A 20,114-nucleotide genomic window follows, 5' to 3' on the forward strand; every position below is an offset into this window, starting at 1 on the left:
GCATGATGCTCAATGCTCTTCTGTTCGAGGCTTAGCGGAGATGACCCACCTTCTGCGTGCTGAACAAAGGTGTTCGCATCTGAGAACCGCGATATACTGCCCCTTCGGTGTCGTCATCCGACGCGCTGTCCGGAATGCAACATGTATGAATGCACGCATACACAGCACATGTCACCGAAAACGGCACACCATACGTCGTGCAGTATAGCTTGTCTGTGCACTCTTGGAGATAATATCAGCCGCCTCTAATAACACGATTATAGACATGGAAGTATTGAAGCTAGCCCTTTGACCACTGCATGGAATTTGAGCAACCGCGGCCCCGCGCAGCGACAGAACACTCCTATTAGAGCACTATACATGCTTCCTTGTCACATAGCGTCGGATGCACATGTCCCTGAGGGTCGATTGGTCGTACACCCTTGACCCACGAGGAGGCCCTGCCTCGTTTTAGTCAGTAGAATCGGCGTACCAGGCTCCAGCCCACACACAAGTCTCCGATGACTTACCGCCTGCCACCCTACGATCAAAGCCGTGGGCACACTTTAGGAGTCAACGGAATCTCATACGGGCTCGAGCTTCCGATCTATCGCTGTATAAAAGGCGGAGCAAGCTACTCAAGAAGCCCCAGAATCCTCAGGCCTTCTCGAATCTCTTCAAGCCTGTCTCTTGTGTGAGACCCTTCAATCTATCCATCATGAAGTTCTCAACTGTCTGCGTCCTCACTATGTTCCTCTCTCTCGCCGCCGCGGCACCCCTCGATGTGTACGTCCCTCCTGTGCTTGATCCCCATGAAGGAACGGTGTGGACGATTGGCAACGAGTACAACGTTACATGGTGTGTTCGCTGGTCAGGTATCCGGCTCTAGCGTTGATACGAGAACGTGTAGGGATGCTTCGAGCCCGCCACCTCAAATAACGAACCGTATTGGAAGAGTTTTGTTGAGAAAGGGACCTCTGTCATTGAATAGTACGCCTCGTGTGTTTTGGGTACTCTTCGATTGCCTGACATCGACGCGCTCTGTGTCAGTCACGTTGGCATCCGGATTTGACATTCTAGACGGGACAGTCCCCATCACCGTCCCCGACGTCGAGCCTGGTGACGATTACGCTGTAGTCCGTGAGTGTAACGTGCCGATATTGATGACTCTCGGCCTCACTTACATTTTTTGTTGTCTAGTCTTCGGCGACTCAGGAAACTTCAGCCCTGGATTCACCATTACGAACTAGATGATGGAGAATGTCATTGTCAAGGTTGAAGCGACAGGACAAGGAATGGATAATGAGAACGGATGCTCACTGCGCAAATTGATTTCCATAAATCGCAATCGATATACAACTATGTATGATATTTGTTGACATTTGCACCGAAAGAAATCAAGATGTGAGAACGCTTTTGAAATGAACGAAATACAGCAGATTTGACACTCTCCCGCGACGCAAATGAAGGAGGCAAGCAAAGGCTAAAAAGTCAGAGGTCTGTCAGACTATCAGAGGATATAGTGAAGTCACCTGACCGCGACAACGAACTGCGAGGTGCGCGCCCTTTTACCTCTCGTTTCCTTACCCTTTGTTCGCGGACGCCACCTCTATCGTACAACTACAAACACATAGCCTGAACTCATTTCTTGTACCATCCAGTGTGCCCATCTGCCCATATACACTGTTCTGTTACTTTGACATCCAAATAGCGGCGCGGCTTCCGCGTCTAGATCCTGATTTCGGGCCATGTCGTTTCTTCCGATCCTCACACCAGCAGACATATACCAAGCGGCACAGGTAAGTGTATCTGTATTCTACTGTCCCCGTTTGCTTAGTTGAAACAACTTATGATCCTCGGTGAAACAGCTTATCCAACAATCATACGCACCGGGTGCACATGCGCGCACGCCTGAAGACCAACGCCGCTTGCAGCAGGAATTGTTCAATTTGCAGAAAAAATGGGAAGCCTGGGGTCTCATCGTGCCATTTATTGAGCATGACGACCACAATGTACAGTTCTTTGGTGCACACACGGCGCAGGTGAAGATAACGCGAGACTGGTGAGTTTGTCACGTACAATGCTTTGAACAAACATGCGATTGTCGTGTAAAGTGGTTTCTTACACCACAAATACCTTTCCACCACAAGGGTGCTGTGTGCGCCTAGATCTACGTACCTCGCTTCTCACTTATGACATCCTCTTCACAGGGAAAGTTTTCCTAAAGAACACGCTGTCGATCTGAAAGATCTTATTCTCGACATCACCGGAGCCTCTATTCTAGCGGGTCGCAGCAATGTCACTCTCCGAAAACTCTTCGTCTCCGTGCGTCCTCTCCCCTCTCACCGGACGGACATCACGCAATCGCTTAATGATGTTCTGGTCAGCTCTGTTCTCTTGCAATGAAACTCGCTCGTGGTGAATCTAGTCTTTGGCCTGATTGGATTCTCTCAACCGTAACAAATTTTTCGAGTCGTGGTGCTCCGACGGAGATCATCATGGATTTCCTAACGATTGTTGCAGAGGAAGTCATGGCTGTCGATCCGTTGTCACCAAACAAGTAAGGTTTATCACCATTACAATGTTCTTGCGACTGAATATGTCACCCACGAAGGCGGTATATGCAACAGACCCTGAAACAAGCAATCCCTCTTGTTGTGCAAGCAATCGATGCTGCTCTCGCTTCCCTGGATGCTTCCACGACAAAACGTTTTGAATCAGCCATGAAGTGCTTCGAGGCGTGGATCACCGATCTCCCTGCCAAGTCAGTGCGCGTCTCGCATTGCGTATCTAAACATAAACATAGTTCACGTCGTCTCGCAGCGACTTGACGACACTCATTCCACCCCTCTTTGGCGCGTTGAACCCCGCATCCCCATCACATTTTATTCCTGCCACAACAGTCTTCCTCACGATACTTTCCTCGTCTTCGTTCGCCTCCAGAGCACCGCCGCGCACGCTTACGGAGCCCTTGCTCCTTTGGCTAGCCCAATGGGGTACTCCAATTATTGGGGAGGTGATAAAAGAAGGCGCTGTGGACGAGGTCGGTAACACGCTATGCAAGTTGCTTGCCGGCATTGGCGACCATGCGACAGACTATTTGGCCGAGAATATCGCCTCTAACGACAAAATTGAACCGGCGTTCGTACCGGTCTCCGTCTCCATCAGCCCTAGTGAAATGCCTACACGAGGACAGCTCGTGCAGATATTCCTGCGACTCCTGCTTTCGTTCACAGCACTGCCGGGATACTACGGTGTCGACGAGGATGAGAGCGAGATGACGCTTGGATTCTGGTATCTATTTCAGGAGGCCTTGTGGAATGTCGATGCTCCTGCAAGTGAAGATGGTAACGGAGTGGATGAGACCAGAGAGAAGGATATGTGGGCCGTTGCGCGAGCGGTATATGCAGAGCTAGTATCAGCTCTTCGGCGGAAAGTAAAGTGGCCGGGTCCCAGGAACAGATGGGCCAAAGGTGGGCAGGCTGATGGATTATGGACCTCAGTTGCGAGCTAATCACCTGTTTATGTAGATCAGGTCGACAAGTTCAAGGTGTTAGTTTGCTCACATCTCCGTCATGTCGCTATCGCCAATATGTCTTCTTGATGCGTGCAGATACCGACGGGACGTCGGGGATACCTTGATCAACGCGTGGGCATGAACATTCTCTTTTGCTTCTGCCCGCCATAACTTTTGTTCTCTGAGCATAGATATTATATCCTCCGTGATGACATGCTTGCGTATTATATTGGTGACCTTGTGGATCGCTTTGCGAAGGGCGAAGAACAGAATGAGTGGGAGGTAAGCAAGCGTTCTTCTTTTGACCTTCGAACCCCTAGCAATAATATATCCCGTAGGAAATTGAAGCAACGCTGCATTGCATTATGTCAATCCAGGAACCTGTCCCGGAAGAGTCCAGCGAGCAGCTATCGCGCCTCTTCAGCACGGAGATAATTGGGCGACTGCCAACAACTGGCCAACACCGCGTGCGACAAACAGCCCTCAGCCTGATAGGTGAGGATTTGTCACCTCCATCCGTATCGTTCTAATGATCGTCTGTAGGCTCATACTCGTCATGGTTTACGTCCCTGTCATCATCTTCAAACGTTCTCATGGGGGCCATTGCTTACGTCGCGGCAGCCCTCCACGAACCTTCTTTGTGCCTGTCTGCTGCAAACTCGCTACGAGATCTCTGTGATGCCAATCGCGTCGCGTTGGCTCCCCATATTGCAGCATTTGGGGAGTTGCACACTGGACTTGTCGATATGCCGGATACCGAGAATGCAATGATCCTGCAGTCGATCGCGAGCGTGATTCAAGCCTTACCAGCTGCGGAAGAGATTTCCCCCGTTGAGGTCTCCGTAGTTTGCCCTACTGCGGTCTCTGTGCCCCAACTCATCGTCGTAATCTAGGCTATTGTGACACCCGTTGTGGGCAAGCTGGTACAGGCGCTCCATAGTGCATCTCAGGTACCGTCGTACTGCATCATGATCCTCAGTTCTGCTTACTTACTCTCATCAGCTCCCGGAAGAGGCTCGCGTGATAACGATCCAACAACTGCAAACACTCACCAGTGTGGCCAAAGGCCTGACGCGTAATGGTAGTCCAATATTAGCAGACGATGCAAACCCAGAGGTGGAGGAGCAGATGCAGCATGCCAGAGACGACCCGCGAGCATTGAGACTACGTGATGATATGATGAATGCTATTCGTGCTGCAGTTGAATTGTGGTCCTCTGACGCCGGTGTGAGCGATGTGCGTAAAAACTGTTTCCTCTTCTTGTTGTACTCCTAACCACAACGCTATGATTACGCTATGCAGGCACTAAGCAACTTCTTCAAGTCCGTCACCGCGCTCCCCGCTGATGAAACTCTCATATCCCTCTCGCCTGCCCCCGTTTTGGAAGTTGTGTGTCGTGCCGCACAGCGTCAATTCACGGCCGTGTGGCTTAGCCTTGCCCGTATGCTCATCAGCCAAATTAACCGACCACCGCTGCGTCCGTCACCACTACGTGTCGTGCCAAGCCCCGAAGCCCTTGCGATTGTTAGAGATGTAGTCAACGTCATGTTACAGGCCGGACTGACTTTCCTCAGCGTACCGGGTGCCATGGAGGCGGTAAGTCCTTGCCTTGCTTCCAAGGTACTCGAACCTGAAGGCTTGTTACAGAATCCTGATATCGTGCAAGAGTTCTTTGACTTTATGGAGAAGTGTGCGCAACATTTTGTTTCGGTCCTCTACCAATTACCACCGGGATCGTTCGATGCCCTCATTACGTGTGCCGTCACCGCGCTCTCCCTGCAAGAACGATATTCCCTTGTCTCCGCTTCTAAATTTCTCGTACGTGGCTCGATGTTGATGATCACGCATACCATTCTCATCCTCCCGTTCTCTGCAGAGCACATTAATCACTCGCACCCACGCCAATGATGATTTGATGGATGCCAAAGCCACGATTGCACATCATGGCTTTGGAATCATGCGTGGTGTGCTCATTGGTTTTGCAGGCATTGCACCACGATCAGCTGCGCCGAATCTCATCGACGTGCTGTCCACTCTTATCATGAAATATCCTGCGGAGAGCAAGGATTGGATGACTCAAGTACTATTTGCAGTATGTTTCTTCTCCACTCTTTCCAGTGATTCAACGATACAAAATGGAATTACAGGACGATTTCATCCAGTCCAAGGCAGGCCTAGAGGCAAAGGATAAATTTGTCCGGGCTGTGTTCGGGTGAGTGTCTACGTGTCGGGGCGACAAATTGCAGGATTTGACACTTTCATGTGCAGTAGCGCGCGCTCATTCAAGAGGACCCGCGATGCCGCACAGCAGTTCACGCTCGTGGCAAGAGGTCTAGATGAATCTAGCTTCGGGTATGCATCCTCAATGATGTAGCTAGTCTCTGACAACCTTTCGGACATCTGTATCACATAATTGGAAACCATGTATCGCTACGTCTCCTCTCCTCCAAGAGAAGTTGGAAAACGGTTGAGAAAAAGTCGCAGACTCCTTCCTTCATTCAGCAATTGCCGTGGCCACTTTCCTTCCACCGCGCCGCGCTGTTCATTCTCGACTGCCCTAGTGCTCTCGATGGTGGTCGGCATAATTCCTGAAAATATTCGCCGACGTCCAGTGCCACTCCCCCTTCGCATCTCTCCGACCGCCTACCGCCAATTTTTCTCGAGACCAAGCCTCATTTTATCATATGCGATGCTGGCACAAAATCGAATTTGAATTCCGACCTCTCTAATCGCATTGCCTTGGTCGTTGCTCATATATATGGCGTCCCAATAGAGAGAGCGCAATACATTATCAATGTGGTGCTACAGTCGTATCGTGCTTGGCTTCTCAGACATATCAATATCTCGCTGTCATTCGCGTCGTCGGCGCTCAGAGTCGAGGCATTTCCTCGCTCCGAATTGACCCCCAGGATTCGATGAGAGCAACCGCTCCTCCGTAAATCATTGCCAACTAAAAATCCTCACTCGGCCCTTGGTAGCAACGACCAGGCTTCACCGGTCCAGGAAAATCCTACACGGATACCAGAAGACGCCTCGCAAAGGCAGTACTGCTACGCTATGAGAACTTGGATGATTTGGGTCAAGCACTGCGACAGAGCAGCTTGACCATCTGGAGGGTGGACAACTAGCGAGCTGGATGATAGGCAGGTAACGAAGCACCACCGAGAACCAGCTCTAATGATACGTTGCCAGCCAGCATGATATTTTTCACTCCATTGGAGGTCACTGGACTCAGGGTGAACCGACCGTATCTTAGCGCGAATTTGACGGGGGATCTTTGGTGTGCGACCGACCGAAATGATATTAAAGTAAAGCCAAAGCAATGTGAACAATGTACACCTGCCCTCTCCACTCCACCTTCAGATGAAATTACCTTTAGACCTTGTACCGTCTTCCAGTCTTGGTGAAGAACGTCTGAAGGACGTAGACTTGGAATCTATGTCAAAATTTGATCATGAGCACATATATACGTAGTCGCGCAATGCAGAAGGGCGAAAGAATCGGCATGCTTACACGGCCATGCCGATGACGGCAAGGGTCTCGATAATGGCGTACCAAAAGAGACGGCTGAGAAGGAGAACGCGTAAGTCAATATAAGCTTGTGATGAAGAGACTGTAAGGGACGCACTTTTGTGTAGATTTGACGATGGAAAACCCTCTATTCTCGCGCGTGTGGAAACTGCGCACCGCACCGGCGTCAGCACCAGCCCGCAGCAGCAACCGCGCGCCACTCACTATTTCTGTGTGCGCTTCACGTTCAGCAACATCCCGTTCAGCCTGAATATGCTCTCCTCGAGCGCGGACGTGTGCTCCGAGAGCTGGGCGGGTTTTGCGGGGGCGTCGCGGCGGGGCTCGCTCTCGACCATGATGTCAAAGTCGACGAGCTTCTCGGTGAGAGTGGACATGTCGTTCTCGAAGCAGAATGCATATTCGCCGACGGTGTTGGCGGTGAGGACATAGTCGCCCTGGCGCTCGCGCGCGCCGTCGAGGAGGACCTTCTCGTTCGGGTCTTTGACTTCAAAGTCGATATCGAAGGAGCCGCCGGATTGGACCTGACATGCTCCCCGTCAATATCGGCATATGGTTACATTATTTGGGAGTCGAGGCCAACGTACAGCGAAGTAGAACTAGCGAAGCGTGTGAGCAAGGTGAAGTGCCAGCGGGGACAGAGGGACGTACACCGATCTTCTCGCCTGCCTTGTCTACATCAGCATAAAAGCAGAGGCGTTCATTAGCGCCAAGTGAGGTTGTGAGAGCAGAAGCATTAGTGGACGAGACGAGGGCGAGGACGGCGAGGACGGCGAAGAGCAGCCAGTGCAGCAACGCTGAGGTCATGGCGCGGTGGTAGGAGGGCGTGGGAACATTCGGCGTCACAAGCGGCGAGAGTCCGCGCTCCAAGTAATCTCCTATCTGTGCAGCACGGCGCTGGCCAAATGTCTTCCTTGGAGGAGATGAACGGCATGCGACCCGTTCTACAGAGGATCACAGTGATCAGGCAGTCTAATTCCGTCGTTGAAAATTCCCGCGTCCGTCGTCTGCGCAGGGACGCCGTTGACACTTTCACTCAGACTCCCCCTATGATCCATCGCTTGATCATAAGCACTGTCGGTAGGCCATTGTGGGAATACTCGTCCGACGTTGAATTGCTCAAGGGTATGCGGGCGGCGCTTGAAGATTAGAACCATCTCAATAGGTGAGAGACTCCCACCCATCAGTTCTATCAATCAGGGCATCGATTCCTTTGTGAACAAGGTATCCTACATCGTCATATTAGCACGGATAATATCATGCTGGCAGTAAATCCCAATGCTCTCCTTGGATGTGCAGGCTTCATCGTGGATCTGAAATTTCCGTGGATGGAAAATGTGATCGGGCATTCAGAGGTGTCCAAGCCTGCCGCTCTTAAATTGGGGTCTACAGACACGGTAATGAGCGTTCCAACGTAGCGTGGAGCCTCCGTCAGGGTAAGCTCGTATCTGTCTTTCCGTTTCCGTTTCGCTTGGCTGACTCTACTTTTGCGTCAGGGAACGCTGCAGTTTATGGCTATATATATTCTGGATCGCCTCGAAGCCAGTATTTCACACAGTTGAACACGATATTGAATCTTTTATATGGTCAATGGTCTACGCCATCCAACGGAAGCTGCTCACAGTACAAGATGCTTCTTCAGACGAGAAGACATTCATCAGTGCGCTTTTCCGAGACTCATTTAGGATACTGGACATATACCATATTTGTCAATCTCGGGTGTGCCTCGTGCCCTTCGTTTTTCTTACTCGAAGCAGAAGTGTACTCTACTCCTCCGAGGCACCATGTCACGTGGTCTCTTTGACTTTATGTTCGCACTTAACAGGCCCATGAGAAGGATTTCGGACGCGGTCACTCAACCGAAGCTCGGGGTTACTCAATTCAGCTGTTTCAGCCCCGAACCAGAGTCTCGGGCAGAACCACTGACCCACTCAGGTATCGATGCCTTCTTGACAGAGGCTATCGAGCTTATTGAAGAGGGTTCCTACAATTGGATTTCCGGTGTCTGAGACAGTGGGAAACCTAGCTGGCAGCAGGCTGCAGCATGCAACTGTCTTTCATCAGATCCTTCGATGCTCATGGCGCCATTGATGGATCGATTGTCAAGCGTTAGATCTCAGATGCTACTTTCATCGAGGTGTACGTAGCTGTACGTCTGTTCTAGTCCTGTCTTGTCTTCAACTGACATGTGCTATTCAGGAGCGTCAAAATCTACGGCGCGAATTGTATACCTCTTACCAACGTGAAGGCTCAAAGGATTCAAACTCACACGCAAAGGACCCTGGTGCCATGTTGGAAGTCGCAGCTGACGGTCCACGCGGGAATGTCGATTGACGGTGTTTTAGGACTATCGGTTTTTGCCCTAAATGGGCTGCTGTGCTTCATCAGAAAAGCAATTCATTATCACATGAATGATAGAAGACTGTCCTCAAATCTCAGAAATACAACGTAGCCTGACACGGAACGGCAATCGGTAAATCTCTGTCATCGCATCGTGTTTTTTTTAGACACGGGCAGAAGGAAAGGTGCCACGACGCGCAGAAGCGGATGTCTGAACGCCTTCCCTCCGTTCCTAGATCGAGGATCATCGGATATCTCCAATTGTTCTAACAGGATCTCTCCTTCCGCCTTGTTTCAATGTTGAAAAGATATGTCAATTTATATGAGGCATATCTGTGATTGTTCTCGTGAGCTGGCCGGCTTTTGGATTGAACAGACTGTCACTGTCCATCAACGCTCGATAACAAATGCCACGTCGTAGCTCAAGAAGGAATGGCAGCAATCTTACACAGATCTCAAGATCGTACACCACTTCTCTCATCATCGGCTGATCTCTCCAGGACGGCATTCCAGTGGCATTCCTCACCGAATTCGATGTGAAGTGGCGTTGACTGGTTGTGAAGTGGCGTTAACCGGTTGAGCGCCGGAAGGGCCGTCAGTGGGCGCTCAGAACACTGCTGTAATTGATTCTTCCAAATTAGCGAAAGGGGCAACTGTGGAATTATTGAATCCTGGCAAGTTCCTGGCAGCGGTGGAAGATAACACCTCTTTCAGGCTGCGTGAAGCTTCCAAATCTGATGATTCAGTTTGGGTCTCTTCTGCTAGTGCAACCTTCTCTATTGGTCAACAACAGAGAGCATTCTTCCCTGCTCTTCTGCGCCAATTGTGCGCCCAACATACCGTACTTTCAAGAGATTAAATATAGAAATGTTGTTGTCTAGACGGGGCGTTGAACCGTGCAGCTGATGATCAGTGCTGATCGGTGCCGTTCTTGCGTCCTAGGCACAGGTACAACTCCCTCTTGTGCTCCCTTCGTGTTCTGTGCGGCTCGCCAAGCATTTATCATTCTCCAAAGGTCTTACAGAGGCCTTCCACTTTCGATAATACGCCACGCCACTAATAATCGAGCTTCAGAACATATAACTCACGAGCGTCTGAGAGCAATCCTTTTGATATAAAGCAGCGTTGCGAAATGATGTCTTTGGTACGAGTCTCGATTCGCTCTCACAATGGATCCTCCTGTAATCTCTCCTCACATCCAGAGCAGTGGAATTCAAAACTATTCTGGAAGCCAGGATCCGACATCGTCTGTCAGGCGGACCATCGAGAAGGAGCTTGAGGGAAAAGTCCTCTATGATCAGCAAATTGTTTTCGACACTCTTTTCATGGGCAAGGTCAACGATAAATTTGTCAATTCATGTCTATCCGCATTCAAACAGAGTGATCAAATGCAAGATGCTGTTCGAAGTCTCAAATCTCTGGAGGGTGAGCGCAAGGAAGGTGCCCGCCACACCGGCCAAAGGAAACGTGAAAGGGACATGTACCCTCATTTGGTATGTCCAAGAGGCATTGAGCGCTTGAGCTTTCCCGCTCATCGTCCAAAACATTCTCTAGGATCATATTTTCAAGTTTATCACAACGTTCGACCGAGCCTCGGCAACCATGACTCAGAATGCTCGCAAGTTTCATATCTCTCTGAGTCCGATTGCAGATGGCGGTCACACTTTTGGGTTTCCGAAGGGACAGCCCGATTTCATTATAGCAAATGCAGAGGCCGGTTATCCTATTTGGAGAGATGTATCTGCGTTCGTAGAGGTCAAGGCTACGAAGAAGCAGGGACCGAAGCCGATCAGAGCTAGAGATGGAACGATCCAAGAAATCGTTGTGCAAGCAGCGGATTATGCGCGCCTGTTCTTGTCCGCTCGCCCGTTCATGCTTTTTGCGGTGGCCCTCCTCATATCTGGATCTGAGTTCTGCGTTGGGATATTCGATCGTGGTGGTGTCAGGCTCTCTCCGGTGCTCGACATGTGGGAGAAATTGGTTACATTTATCAAAGTAATCCGATCCCTTTCTTGCGATCTAACAGAGGTAGAGCTTGGACTGGATCCGACAGTCTTTGAAGTCGATCACCAAACCGCTACTGATTTGTGGGTGGATACATCCTATCCAACCTATTTAGTTGGCCCTGTGGGAGACGATGCCGAACAACGAACCTGGTGCACAATTGATGTCCCTCGGTGGAGTTCTCTTTCGTTCACAGGCCGCGGAACCATGGTCTGGAAAGTTAGGGAGTACATCAAGGATAGGGATAACAACAAGAACAGATTGAATGGGCCAGAGATGATTCTGAAGAATTTCTGGCGTAGCAGCAAGCGCGACTCCGAATCCATAATCTATCAATCTGTGCAGGGCGAGCATCCCGGGTTGGCCAAATTCCTCGCTGGAGGAGATGTACGAGATCCGCGACCTGTCTTGCGACAGAAGACAGTGACCAACCCGCCTGATCATGTTGCCAAAGGTATTTTGGATGAGATCATCTCTGTTCGCCACCTCCGTGGAGACGCCCTTGACGCTTCGGCACCGACTCCCGTTCTTCACCGCTTACTACTAAGTACTGTCGGTAGGCCGTTGTGGCAATACTCGTCTGACATCGAATTGCTCAAGGGTATGCGGGCGGCACTGGAAGGTCAGAACTATATCAATGAGAGGGAAGAGACTTTCACTCATCGGCTCTATTAACCAGGGCATAGATTCCTTTGCGAACAGGGCATTCTACATCGTGATATCAGCGCGGGTAATATCTTGCTGGCAGCAGGTTCCAGTGCCCCCCCTGGGTGTGAAGGCTTCATCACGGACCTGGAATTTGCGTGGACGGAGACAGTGATTGGGCCTTCCAATCTGTCTCCCGAAACGGCATTAAGCGTTCCAGCGCAGCGTAGAGCTGCTATCACTGTGAGCTCGTATCTGTGATCACGTTTCCATCCCGCTGAATTAAGTTCGTTTCTTTCTCAGGGGACACTACAGTTCATGGCTATGCATCTGTTAAATTGCCTCAAACGTAAACAAAAAGATGCAGTTCACACCGTTGAACACGACCTAGAATCCTTTATATGGTCCATGGTATACGCCATCTTACGGAAGCTGCTCACCGTACAAGATGCTCCTTCACATGAGAAGACGTTACTCACGACTATGTTCCAAGACTCTTTTGGGAGACTGACCATAGATAAGATTCTTAAATCTCGGCGGGACCTCACACCCTTTGATTTTCTTTCGGATGACGTCCTGAACGAGGGAACGCTTCTTCGGCGCAACATGTCCCGTGGGCTGTTTGATTTCGTTCTTCAAGTTGGAACCTCTACGATGCGACGAAGATCGGACATGCTCAAGTATGGTAAACTCAACCCCACCCGGTTCCATAATGTTGATCCCCTAAATGTACGGGATGGGCCTCTCAGTCATACATGGATCAATTCTGCCTTGACGGAGGTCATTGAGGTTATCGAGGCGGGTTCCCAGAATTGGTATCCTGTTGTCTGAGACTCTGCGGTTGTGTAATATGCTTAAATGTACGGCGTGTACGATGTGACTATGAACCTGCAACTATATCGACAGCATCCAGTTCTTGTAAAATTGATCATGCACCTCTAAGCCGAACTCCAAAGGGCGCGGTTCTGGCACAGTCTTCTGCCTATCCTTATGCTTTTCCTCGTGATCACGCTCAATAGCACACATCTTGTCGAAGTGCTTGTGCCATTCAATGCTTGTATCACCAACGATTGTATCACTAACGCTTGTATCTTTGCGACAGCAGCTCAGAACGCCCCATTATTGCTGCGCCAGCTGTAAATTACCTTTGCGCCAAGGTTCCATCATTCCCGCAGCACGTCGTCCCAGAAGGCATCGTGAATATCCGTTCGAGTTTACTTACAACGCGGATTCCAGCGACGATGACCATAATCTGCCTGTTATTGAGCTCGCAGGCAGCCATCGGCGTTCTCATCCTCGCAACTAGAGTCACTGGCAAAAATATGCCGCGTTCCGTACTCCAACAGATGAGATATCTGTCATATATTATCAAAGCACAACTGGGAAACAGGTTTTGATGGTGCACCCTCTGAAGAGCCGATCTACTGGGACGCCTCGACGAGACGAGACTCGGCTTCCTTGAAGTTGATAACGTTCCAGATGGCATTGAGGTACTGTGTTGTTGGGGATCAAGTCAGTGGATAGACAAGAAACAAAGTGAGAAGACTCCTTACGTCGGGCTTGACGTTCTTGTACTTGATTCAGATAACAGAATGTGAGTGACATCCACAAAGATGAAAAGATGTTCAATACGATACCTGCAGGTAGAAAGCCTATACAATATCTCGTTAGTAGTGTTGCTACAGTCAACGGTCCATTCAACGTACGTGTTCCCAGATGTCAACGCCTATGATAGGCGTGTGCGCTGGGAACATGAGGAGTAAGCAGCAGATCAATCGATAACATCTGACCAGCGCGCACAGATTAGCGGGTCCTGGTTGGCAGTAGTCACGATCTCGAGCTTCTTCGTGGTCGGGTTGAGTCCCTGCGCACCAAAGCGCGTCAATATCTGTTGTTGATAACAAAGAGTTCAATGAAAGGACGCACGAGCCAGCCCCAGCCGCTGCCTTGGATAGCGGCTGTGGAAGTATTGAACTTCTTCTTAAACTCGTCGACGGACCCGAAATCGCGCTCGAGGGCGGACTTCAGAGGGCCGTCGGCGAGCTTTCCACCGCCCTCTGAGGCCGGGGCGAGATTCTTCCAGAAGAGGGAGTGGTTGATATGACCTGTAGAAACAACGCGCATCCAGCGCGATAGCAGCAAGAATGACACGCAAATTGCGTCAGATAACGCGTACATGCATGGTGTCGGTACGAGGGGGTGAGGGAGAGCATGGACGCACCACCGCCGTTGAACTTAAGCGCAGACTGGAGAGCGATGCGCTGCTTGGTGTCATGCGTTTTGGAGTAGGCCTCTTCAGCAGCATTGAGACCGTTGACGTAGGTCTGGTGATGCTTTGTGTGGTGTAGCGTCATGATCTGCTCAGAGATATGAGGTTCAAGAGCCTATTTTTGTCGAAATTTACGCCGCCATAAGGTGCAAGAGTCATCGTCAATACACAACACAGAAAAAGTCAGGATGAGATACGTCTTGGAACTGTTTGAAAAGCATACGCACATTGTAGGCGTAAGGGAGTTGCGGCAGGGTGTGCAGCGATGCAGCACCAGCAGGGGCCGCGAAGGTGCGCGCGAGAGCAGGGCGAGCGATGGTGCGAGCGATGGCAAACATGATGGTGGTGGAGACGATGATTGACGAGGTGACTGAGAGTGACTTCGGCTTGGGACGGACCAAGGCGACGTCATCGTACACACATTACACCCACGTGGTTTCTCAGCCTTTTGCGTCCGCATCGATGCTTTTTGTAGTAAAGCTGCTAAATTGGACCTATATCTAATGTATTTTTTTTCCGCGCGTTCGGCTTTTTGTGCGAAGCCACCCTCTACTTTAGCTGTACATAAGTGACCCACTTCCCCGGACTTGTCGCTTTGAGATGCTTATTCCTCGTGGACCTCAAAGGTTTGCAGTTTTGTTACAGCTCTCGACGATGGCATGACCTCTGCACGTTTCAACTTGGCTGTCTCGGTTCAAATGCTTTGATGTTTTCGGCTGCGCTCCTCGGTTTCATGTCTGTGGACAATCGTCTGATCGAAGGTATAGATCGCTTTCGAGACCACCGCAATGTGCCACATAGAGGAGCTTCGTTCACTTTATATCAGTCAATACTCAAATGACTCGTGGTCGAGTTCAGCAGCGCGCGGCTCTACTCAGTCAATGAGGTTGTTGCGTCTTCGACGCTCTGGCTTGGAGTATGCGAGCTACACTGTCCTATCACTTCCTCTGCTTATTTCCGACCAGGTCCTGGAATATTTACGTCAACGACTCCAATCATCATATTCGACTTGCGTTGCAACGCAATCATGGATCTTGAGCAGGTTGAACGCTATGGATCTGCACATCTAAGAGGAATTGGGAAGAGTAACGATACTTGGTGTTCTGACACACGTTTTAATTTCAATATGGAACTACTTTTGACTCTCGTCGACTCAGTTTTCAATGCCAGGTGCGCGCGAGACCTCTTTTTCAAAGGTCTCATACTCGTGCAAATGGCCTGTCAAGCTCTGTGCTCCATCAGTGTGTCTATTGTACGTGGTCCCGTCAGCTCGATTCGATCTTTGACAGCGCTTTACCCTCAGACCACTCCAGGCTATTCGATAATCCGACGCAATTCCGTACTGTGAACTTCGACATTCCATACATGCAGTCGAGACGCATCACAAGAGCCGTTGTTCATCACGGGAACAAGTTTGTATGGCCACGTCTGCCAGTTTTGGCGCTTGGTACCCCTGGCACACAGTCTGCGGGCAAACACGACCCACCTCACTGGTAGCGATAGTAGTGCGCTCGAATAGCGGTCCGGCTGTTCTTGCCAGGTCAGGATGCGTCCAGGCCCGCGTGTCTGATGGATTAGACATGTCATTCTCCTTCGCTTGTGCCGCTTCCCCTTGCTTCTCCCTACATCTACACGGCTCCCAGAACCGCAAATACTCGTTCTCTGTTCTTGTGGGCACTAGCACATCACCGCGGCAATTTCAGTAGTTCCAGAGCAGTCAGTGACATTCACATGTTCTGGGCTACTACGTATTGCGAATTGTTCATTCCCGCGGAGAGCTAGGGAGAGCTCTGAGCCTCAGGCGTGTCTCGTCTCGTCGTTGCCTCTCCTCGAACACCGTTTGTCAATATAGCACTGTCAAAGGAGTTCTCTTGCCGATAACTGACTTATAATGTGAATTATTTTTATTTTCGGAGAGACGTAAGATACGGAACGTGTTTGGTCATCGACAAAACCAGTCTCCCGGATGTGTCCGAGTCCTTTCCGATCCCCCATCTTCTGAACTTCAAGGTCGACGGAAAGAAATCACAGACTTTGGGACGATCTTTTGTCTCGTCGCTGTAAGTCATATCGAGGATAGTAGAACTGCGTCTGTTCACGACTTGGTTCTGAGAAGCAATCAGTTTTCCCGCGCACCCTTCGTGCAATCCTCCCAGATCGCGATCCTGACTTTCTCGTGCTTTTGAGCATACGTTTACCCTTTCTCTGAAGTCCCCGAAGGCCGACACCAGGTGGCTATCCACGATCAACAACGAACCGATAAGCCGCTGTTGAAGAGCATTGTCTGCATCTGATGGGCGTCTTCAACCCGAAAATGCTGGATGCCAGCATCCGCGATGTCGTTTCATCGCTGTCGAATGATCGAAAAACAGACGTGCTCCTATATGCACTGCAACACTTGCCCGCAGGGCCAAGGTCTGTATATCTATACAAATTGCCAAGCGTCAATCTTGGATCTAGACGGCCTTCTAACGGACGTCGCCTGATTGCAGCTCTAGAACCATCGTCGAGAACGCAGTCCAGTCGTGCCTTCACATTCCGTCTGTATACCCGCAAAAGGTCATCCAGGCGAGGCTCTTGCGCGCGAAATCTAGATTTTCAGCTGGCCTGCGGGGCGCTGCTCATCAAGGTCCGATATGAAGCTGCTCTGCTCGCTTCCGCCTTTTAAAGCCCTCCGTCGCAAGGCCACTAACCACCCCTCTATGCCGTAGACTTGCAAGCGATCCTTCTCATGGACCCGACCCACGCCGAGGCGCGAGCACTCATGCCGCAGGCTGGTAGTACGCGGTCAGAGGTGCGTGGCGTGTTCCGTTGATGTCGCTCTATTTTTTGATGCTCCTCTGTCCGCTTGTAGAAGTCCCTCTCATTGCCCCACGGCCAACCCCGTTTCTCGCCAGAGCTATGGCGGGAGATTGCATCATACCTCCCGCGCAAAGACCTCAGGACCTTGCTGTTCGTTCCACATGCCCTCTCCACCATTGCCAGCGAGCTCTTGTTCCGCGACCTCCATCTTCAGTTCGGAACATCCCACTTCTATGCAGTGAACAAGAGCGATGAATATAGCTCGGATATCGATATATGGCACGCGCAACGCAGCGCTGATATCCTTGCTCGTCTTGTTTCTGACCAGAAATATGCGAGTATGGTTCGCGTCTTGCACATATCGGCTCCACACCAGTCCACAAACATCTTGACGACGTTCCAGATAGGCAGGTATCTTCACCCGTGATGACTGACCACGAACTGATGAGTTTCCGTAGGAATACTAGCCAATGTATTCCCAAAGCTCATCAACCTGAAATCGTTTGGTTGTATCATGGGCAATGAAGCCATGTCGTCTGTGCTCCGAATCTTGGAAAAGACGCACCCGAGACTACCAGAGATCAATCTCAAGTTCGTCTCCATTCCTGTCTTCTCTCTCCTTTCTTATTCTGTGCACCAGGTCCACGAGCGACGAGCCCCCTGTTCTTCCTCGGCTTTCCAACTTTAACTCCTTTGCATACACCACGAGACGTTTCCCTCAGGGGTTTATCACGTCTCTTCCTGACCTCTTCATCACTCTTCGCTCGCTCAATCTCGAGATCCAAGACGGGGTGATTCCTGCCGGGATCATCGCGGCAAGCAACCTCACGACTCTTGATCTCGCCGGGTCCTTTGAGGATACGGCCGTTTTTAGCGAGATTCTCATGCATGGAAATCGCCTCGAGGTTCTTCGACTCCGAGGAAAACTTGGACGAACATGCACACCGTCGATTGCCTTCCGTGGTCGAACGGCTCCACTCCCATGCTTACGCGAGTTTGTCTTCTCGCTGACGTCAGTATCGCGGGACTTCGAAGACAGTGACCTCTTTGGCGCGATCACCGACTTCGTGCGCAAGCACCCGGCTCTCAAAGCCTTAAAATTATTGATATATCCTGATGTACATCATGTGGGATACGATGCATCGGTGTGGGGAGTCTTGCCTACTCTCACGGAGCTTCGCCTGTTGCACATCGTTATTCCTCAAGACCTCTCCCCTGCCCTTTCGACCTGGCTTATCCCGCGCACGGTCAAGTATCTCTCGTTATCGACGTCCAGCATCCGAAATATTGGCAGCATGGTGGTCAGTGGTCGCCCCTCCTCTGAGCTGATCGTACCTGACCTCGCTGGACATAGTCATTGTGGCCAGGTCTGCCGAAAGGCATCAAGTATCTAGCCTTGTCTTCGTCCTCCCCAGCAGACACCGCAGACGTCCTTCATGACAGCCCGCTGCCAGATCTTCGTCTCCTCAAATTGTCCTCAAAATTGTACACAGTTGTGCGGGCTGGAAACGATGTTATACTCGAGGAGTGGCCTCGAAGGAGGATGGTGTTCTATCTGGGGGACTGGCTGGAGAGGTTAGAATGTGATGATCTACCGTTGTCTTCTTTTTGAAGATATACTTCATCACTGGTGCGCCTCCTCCCCCTCTGACTCTTGCGCGCCTGTAGCTGATAGATCATCATTAGTTTACTGTATTCTTGGTCTGCTGACTGCTAACGATGTGTACTAGTATGCTGGGTATCCTGAGGACTAATTATGTTTCTGTCAAATACTAAAACAAAAATAGGCACACAGTTGCACTTTCATTACGTTCATTCCCAATACACGAACTCTTTTTTTGTACCTCATCCTACCTCATTTTTGTTCCTTCATCAATGACCAGCTGAAGGTAACACCACGATGGATCAGCGGGCCAAAAACCATACGAATTATGCGAGATTCTTAAGCAAGATTGTACTTAAGGCCCAGCCTTTTTGTAACTTTAGGTCTACCGCGACCGAGATGCTCAAAGAAGGCAATCAAACCAAATCTGCGCAGGAAGAATCGCCGCTGGGACATAGAGCGCCAGGTGCCGAGCATGGGGCGATGCAACTCCATCGCAAAGAGGGCGACGCACATATAGGAAACCAAGTTTGCGTATGCTTTTAGAACATTGGTTCAGAGAGGTAGAAAGCAGGCTTTATCATTAAGCGATGAACAAGGTCTAGACACAAGATTCTTGCGTCAGGTCTATCTATAGCAGGTACACAGGAGTACGTCAGAATAGTTGATAGAGTGACAAATGGGGAAAACTTACTGGACGAAGCTATGCTAATAGTGCAGACAACGGCACTCATCGGAGCTTGCTGAAGAGTTTTGGTGCAAGACAGTTCTGTCAACGACGGGTCAGAAGGATACTATGATCTAGGCGAGAATTAGACAAACGTCGGTACAGTGCATCATGCTATTCAAGATTGATGTCAGTAGCATATCAACACGTAATGATATGAAGGTACTCACTGGACTGTTGAGCGAGTGTGACGTTGCGCACCCCGACCTGTCAGGCTACGGCGGGAATATGTGGAAAACAAAGCACGTACACCTATCCAAAGAGAATGAGCGATTGCACATAATAAAATAGACTAGGTGTACTCACATCTCCTCAACACAGTCCTCATGCGGGAAACCTTCGCCAGCTTGCACCTTCTCCTGGCAATGGAGGAAGTGCTGCGTCAACGGCTTGCACTTGGCTGATTCTTGGCATTCTTCGCGAAGGTGTGGGTGGATCTTTGATACACCCAGCAACATTTTAAGCCCTCGAAAGGTGCGGAAAAAGAAAGGCAATGCTCACGTCCTCAGGTTCCTCCTCCTCTGCCTCTGCCTCTTCAACCTTCTGTTCCTCTCCCTCCTGCTGAGACTCCGGTTTTGCCTCAGGTGCGTCTGCGTGGGCTATGCCAATGAACGACGAGAAGAACGACGAGAGAGACATCTGCGTGAAATTGCACAACGTTGAACGTCAAGTCAGGAATACCGCCCGCTCCTCGCCAGTT

At 50.4% G+C, this 20,114-nt stretch overlaps 8 protein-coding genes across 8 annotated transcripts; 5 read left to right on the forward strand and 3 right to left on the reverse strand.

Moving 5' to 3' along the window:
* Positions 1-727: 727 nt before the first annotated feature.
* HETIRDRAFT_322710 (uncharacterized protein) lies at positions 728-1,229 on the forward strand (the record flags this gene model as incomplete). The annotated part of the gene is made up of 4 exons (XM_009550358.1): positions 728-837; positions 890-969; positions 1,030-1,119; positions 1,180-1,229. 4 exons carry the CDS (start codon positions 728-730, stop codon positions 1,227-1,229), a joined length of 330 nt encoding a protein of 109 aa, XP_009548653.1.
* A 397-nt stretch (positions 1,230-1,626) lies between these two features.
* HETIRDRAFT_386605 (uncharacterized protein) lies at positions 1,627-5,933 on the forward strand. The gene is made up of 18 exons (XM_009550359.1): positions 1,627-1,778; positions 1,848-2,041; positions 2,190-2,304; positions 2,367-2,539; positions 2,594-2,743; positions 2,803-3,452; positions 3,510-3,531; positions 3,593-3,628; positions 3,688-3,778; positions 3,835-3,991; positions 4,040-4,332; positions 4,390-4,446; positions 4,499-4,732; positions 4,799-5,092; positions 5,144-5,314; positions 5,373-5,588; positions 5,644-5,708; positions 5,765-5,933. The coding sequence occupies exons 1-18, from the start codon at positions 1,728-1,730 to the stop codon at positions 5,868-5,870; spliced, it is 3,075 nt and encodes a 1,024-aa protein (XP_009548654.1). The 5' UTR covers positions 1,627-1,727; the 3' UTR covers positions 5,871-5,933.
* Positions 5,934-6,871: 938 nt separating this feature from the next.
* HETIRDRAFT_453109 (uncharacterized protein) lies at positions 6,872-7,831 on the reverse strand (the record flags this gene model as incomplete). Its single annotated transcript, XM_009550360.1, has 6 exons — positions 6,872-6,932; positions 7,010-7,063; positions 7,125-7,175; positions 7,232-7,548; positions 7,612-7,623; positions 7,676-7,831. 6 exons carry the CDS (start codon positions 7,829-7,831, stop codon positions 6,872-6,874), a joined length of 651 nt encoding a protein of 216 aa, XP_009548655.1.
* A 452-nt stretch (positions 7,832-8,283) lies between these two features.
* Positions 8,284-8,442, forward strand: HETIRDRAFT_171370 (uncharacterized protein; the record flags this gene model as incomplete). The annotated part of the gene is made up of 1 exon (XM_009550361.1): positions 8,284-8,442. The coding sequence occupies one exon, from the start codon at positions 8,284-8,286 to the stop codon at positions 8,440-8,442; it is 159 nt and encodes a 52-aa protein (XP_009548656.1).
* Positions 8,443-10,533: 2,091 nt separating this feature from the next.
* Positions 10,534-12,844, forward strand: HETIRDRAFT_321937 (uncharacterized protein; the record flags this gene model as incomplete). Its single annotated transcript, XM_009550362.1, has 4 exons — positions 10,534-10,857; positions 10,919-11,990; positions 12,048-12,256; positions 12,317-12,844. 4 exons carry the CDS (start codon positions 10,534-10,536, stop codon positions 12,842-12,844), a joined length of 2,133 nt encoding a protein of 710 aa, XP_009548657.1.
* Positions 12,845-13,434: 590 nt separating this feature from the next.
* On the reverse strand, positions 13,435-14,620 carry mnsod3 (manganese superoxide dismutase 3; the record flags this gene model as incomplete). Its single annotated transcript, XM_009550363.1, has 8 exons — positions 13,435-13,506; positions 13,567-13,587; positions 13,651-13,665; positions 13,720-13,757; positions 13,814-13,877; positions 13,940-14,118; positions 14,235-14,397; positions 14,510-14,620. The coding sequence occupies 8 exons, from the start codon at positions 14,618-14,620 to the stop codon at positions 13,435-13,437; spliced, it is 663 nt and encodes a 220-aa protein (XP_009548658.1).
* Positions 14,621-16,323: 1,703 nt separating this feature from the next.
* HETIRDRAFT_410574 (uncharacterized protein) lies at positions 16,324-18,999 on the forward strand. The gene is made up of 9 exons (XM_009550364.1): positions 16,324-16,342; positions 16,399-16,697; positions 16,775-16,911; positions 16,994-17,076; positions 17,137-17,491; positions 17,543-17,675; positions 17,725-18,385; positions 18,439-18,714; positions 18,771-18,999. The coding sequence occupies exons 2-8, from the start codon at positions 16,576-16,578 to the stop codon at positions 18,694-18,696; spliced, it is 1,749 nt and encodes a 582-aa protein (XP_009548659.1). The 5' UTR covers positions 16,324-16,342; positions 16,399-16,575; the 3' UTR covers positions 18,697-18,714; positions 18,771-18,999.
* Positions 19,000-19,281: 282 nt separating this feature from the next.
* HETIRDRAFT_410575 (uncharacterized protein) lies at positions 19,282-20,091 on the reverse strand. The gene is made up of 6 exons (XM_009550365.1): positions 19,916-20,091; positions 19,721-19,851; positions 19,643-19,651; positions 19,510-19,525; positions 19,382-19,456; positions 19,282-19,318 (listed from the first exon to the last, which is right to left on the reverse strand). Exons 1-5 carry the CDS (start codon positions 20,051-20,053, stop codon positions 19,418-19,420), a joined length of 333 nt encoding a protein of 110 aa, XP_009548660.1. The 5' UTR covers positions 20,054-20,091; the 3' UTR covers positions 19,282-19,318; positions 19,382-19,417.
* Positions 20,092-20,114: the final 23 nt, after the last annotated feature.

This window comes from Heterobasidion irregulare (genome assembly GCF_000320585.1).
Source record: "Heterobasidion irregulare TC 32-1 unplaced genomic scaffold scaffold_07, whole genome shotgun sequence".
Taxonomy (NCBI): Eukaryota; Fungi; Basidiomycota; class Agaricomycetes; order Russulales; family Bondarzewiaceae; genus Heterobasidion; species Heterobasidion irregulare.

Bases quoted from the DNA above. Each gene is read 5' to 3' on its own strand.
- HETIRDRAFT_410574 (XM_009550364.1), top strand. From the start codon at position 16,576: ATGGGCGTCTTCAACCCGAAAATGCTGGATGCCAGCATCCGCGATGTC. The intron at 17,077-17,136 runs GTGCGTGGCGTG...GTCCGCTTGTAG, and splicing joins CTGGTAGTACGCGGTCAGAG to AAGTCCCTCTCATTGCCCCA. The intron at 17,492-17,542 runs GCAGGTATCTTC...GAGTTTCCGTAG, and splicing joins CTTGACGACGTTCCAGATAG to GAATACTAGCCAATGTATTC.
- HETIRDRAFT_386605 (XM_009550359.1), top strand. From the start codon at position 1,728: ATGTCGTTTCTTCCGATCCTCACACCAGCAGACATATACCAAGCGGCA. The intron at 1,779-1,847 runs GTAAGTGTATCT...TCGGTGAAACAG, and splicing joins ACATATACCAAGCGGCACAG to CTTATCCAACAATCATACGC. The intron at 5,709-5,764 runs GTGAGTGTCTAC...TTTCATGTGCAG, and splicing joins TTTGTCCGGGCTGTGTTCGG to TAGCGCGCGCTCATTCAAGA.
- HETIRDRAFT_410575 (XM_009550365.1), bottom strand. From the start codon at position 20,053: ATGTCTCTCTCGTCGTTCTTCTCGTCGTTCATTGGCATAGCCCACGCA. The intron at 19,852-19,915 runs GTGAGCATTGCC...GGTGTATCAAAG, and splicing joins AGGAGGAGGAACCTGAGGAC to ATCCACCCACACCTTCGCGA.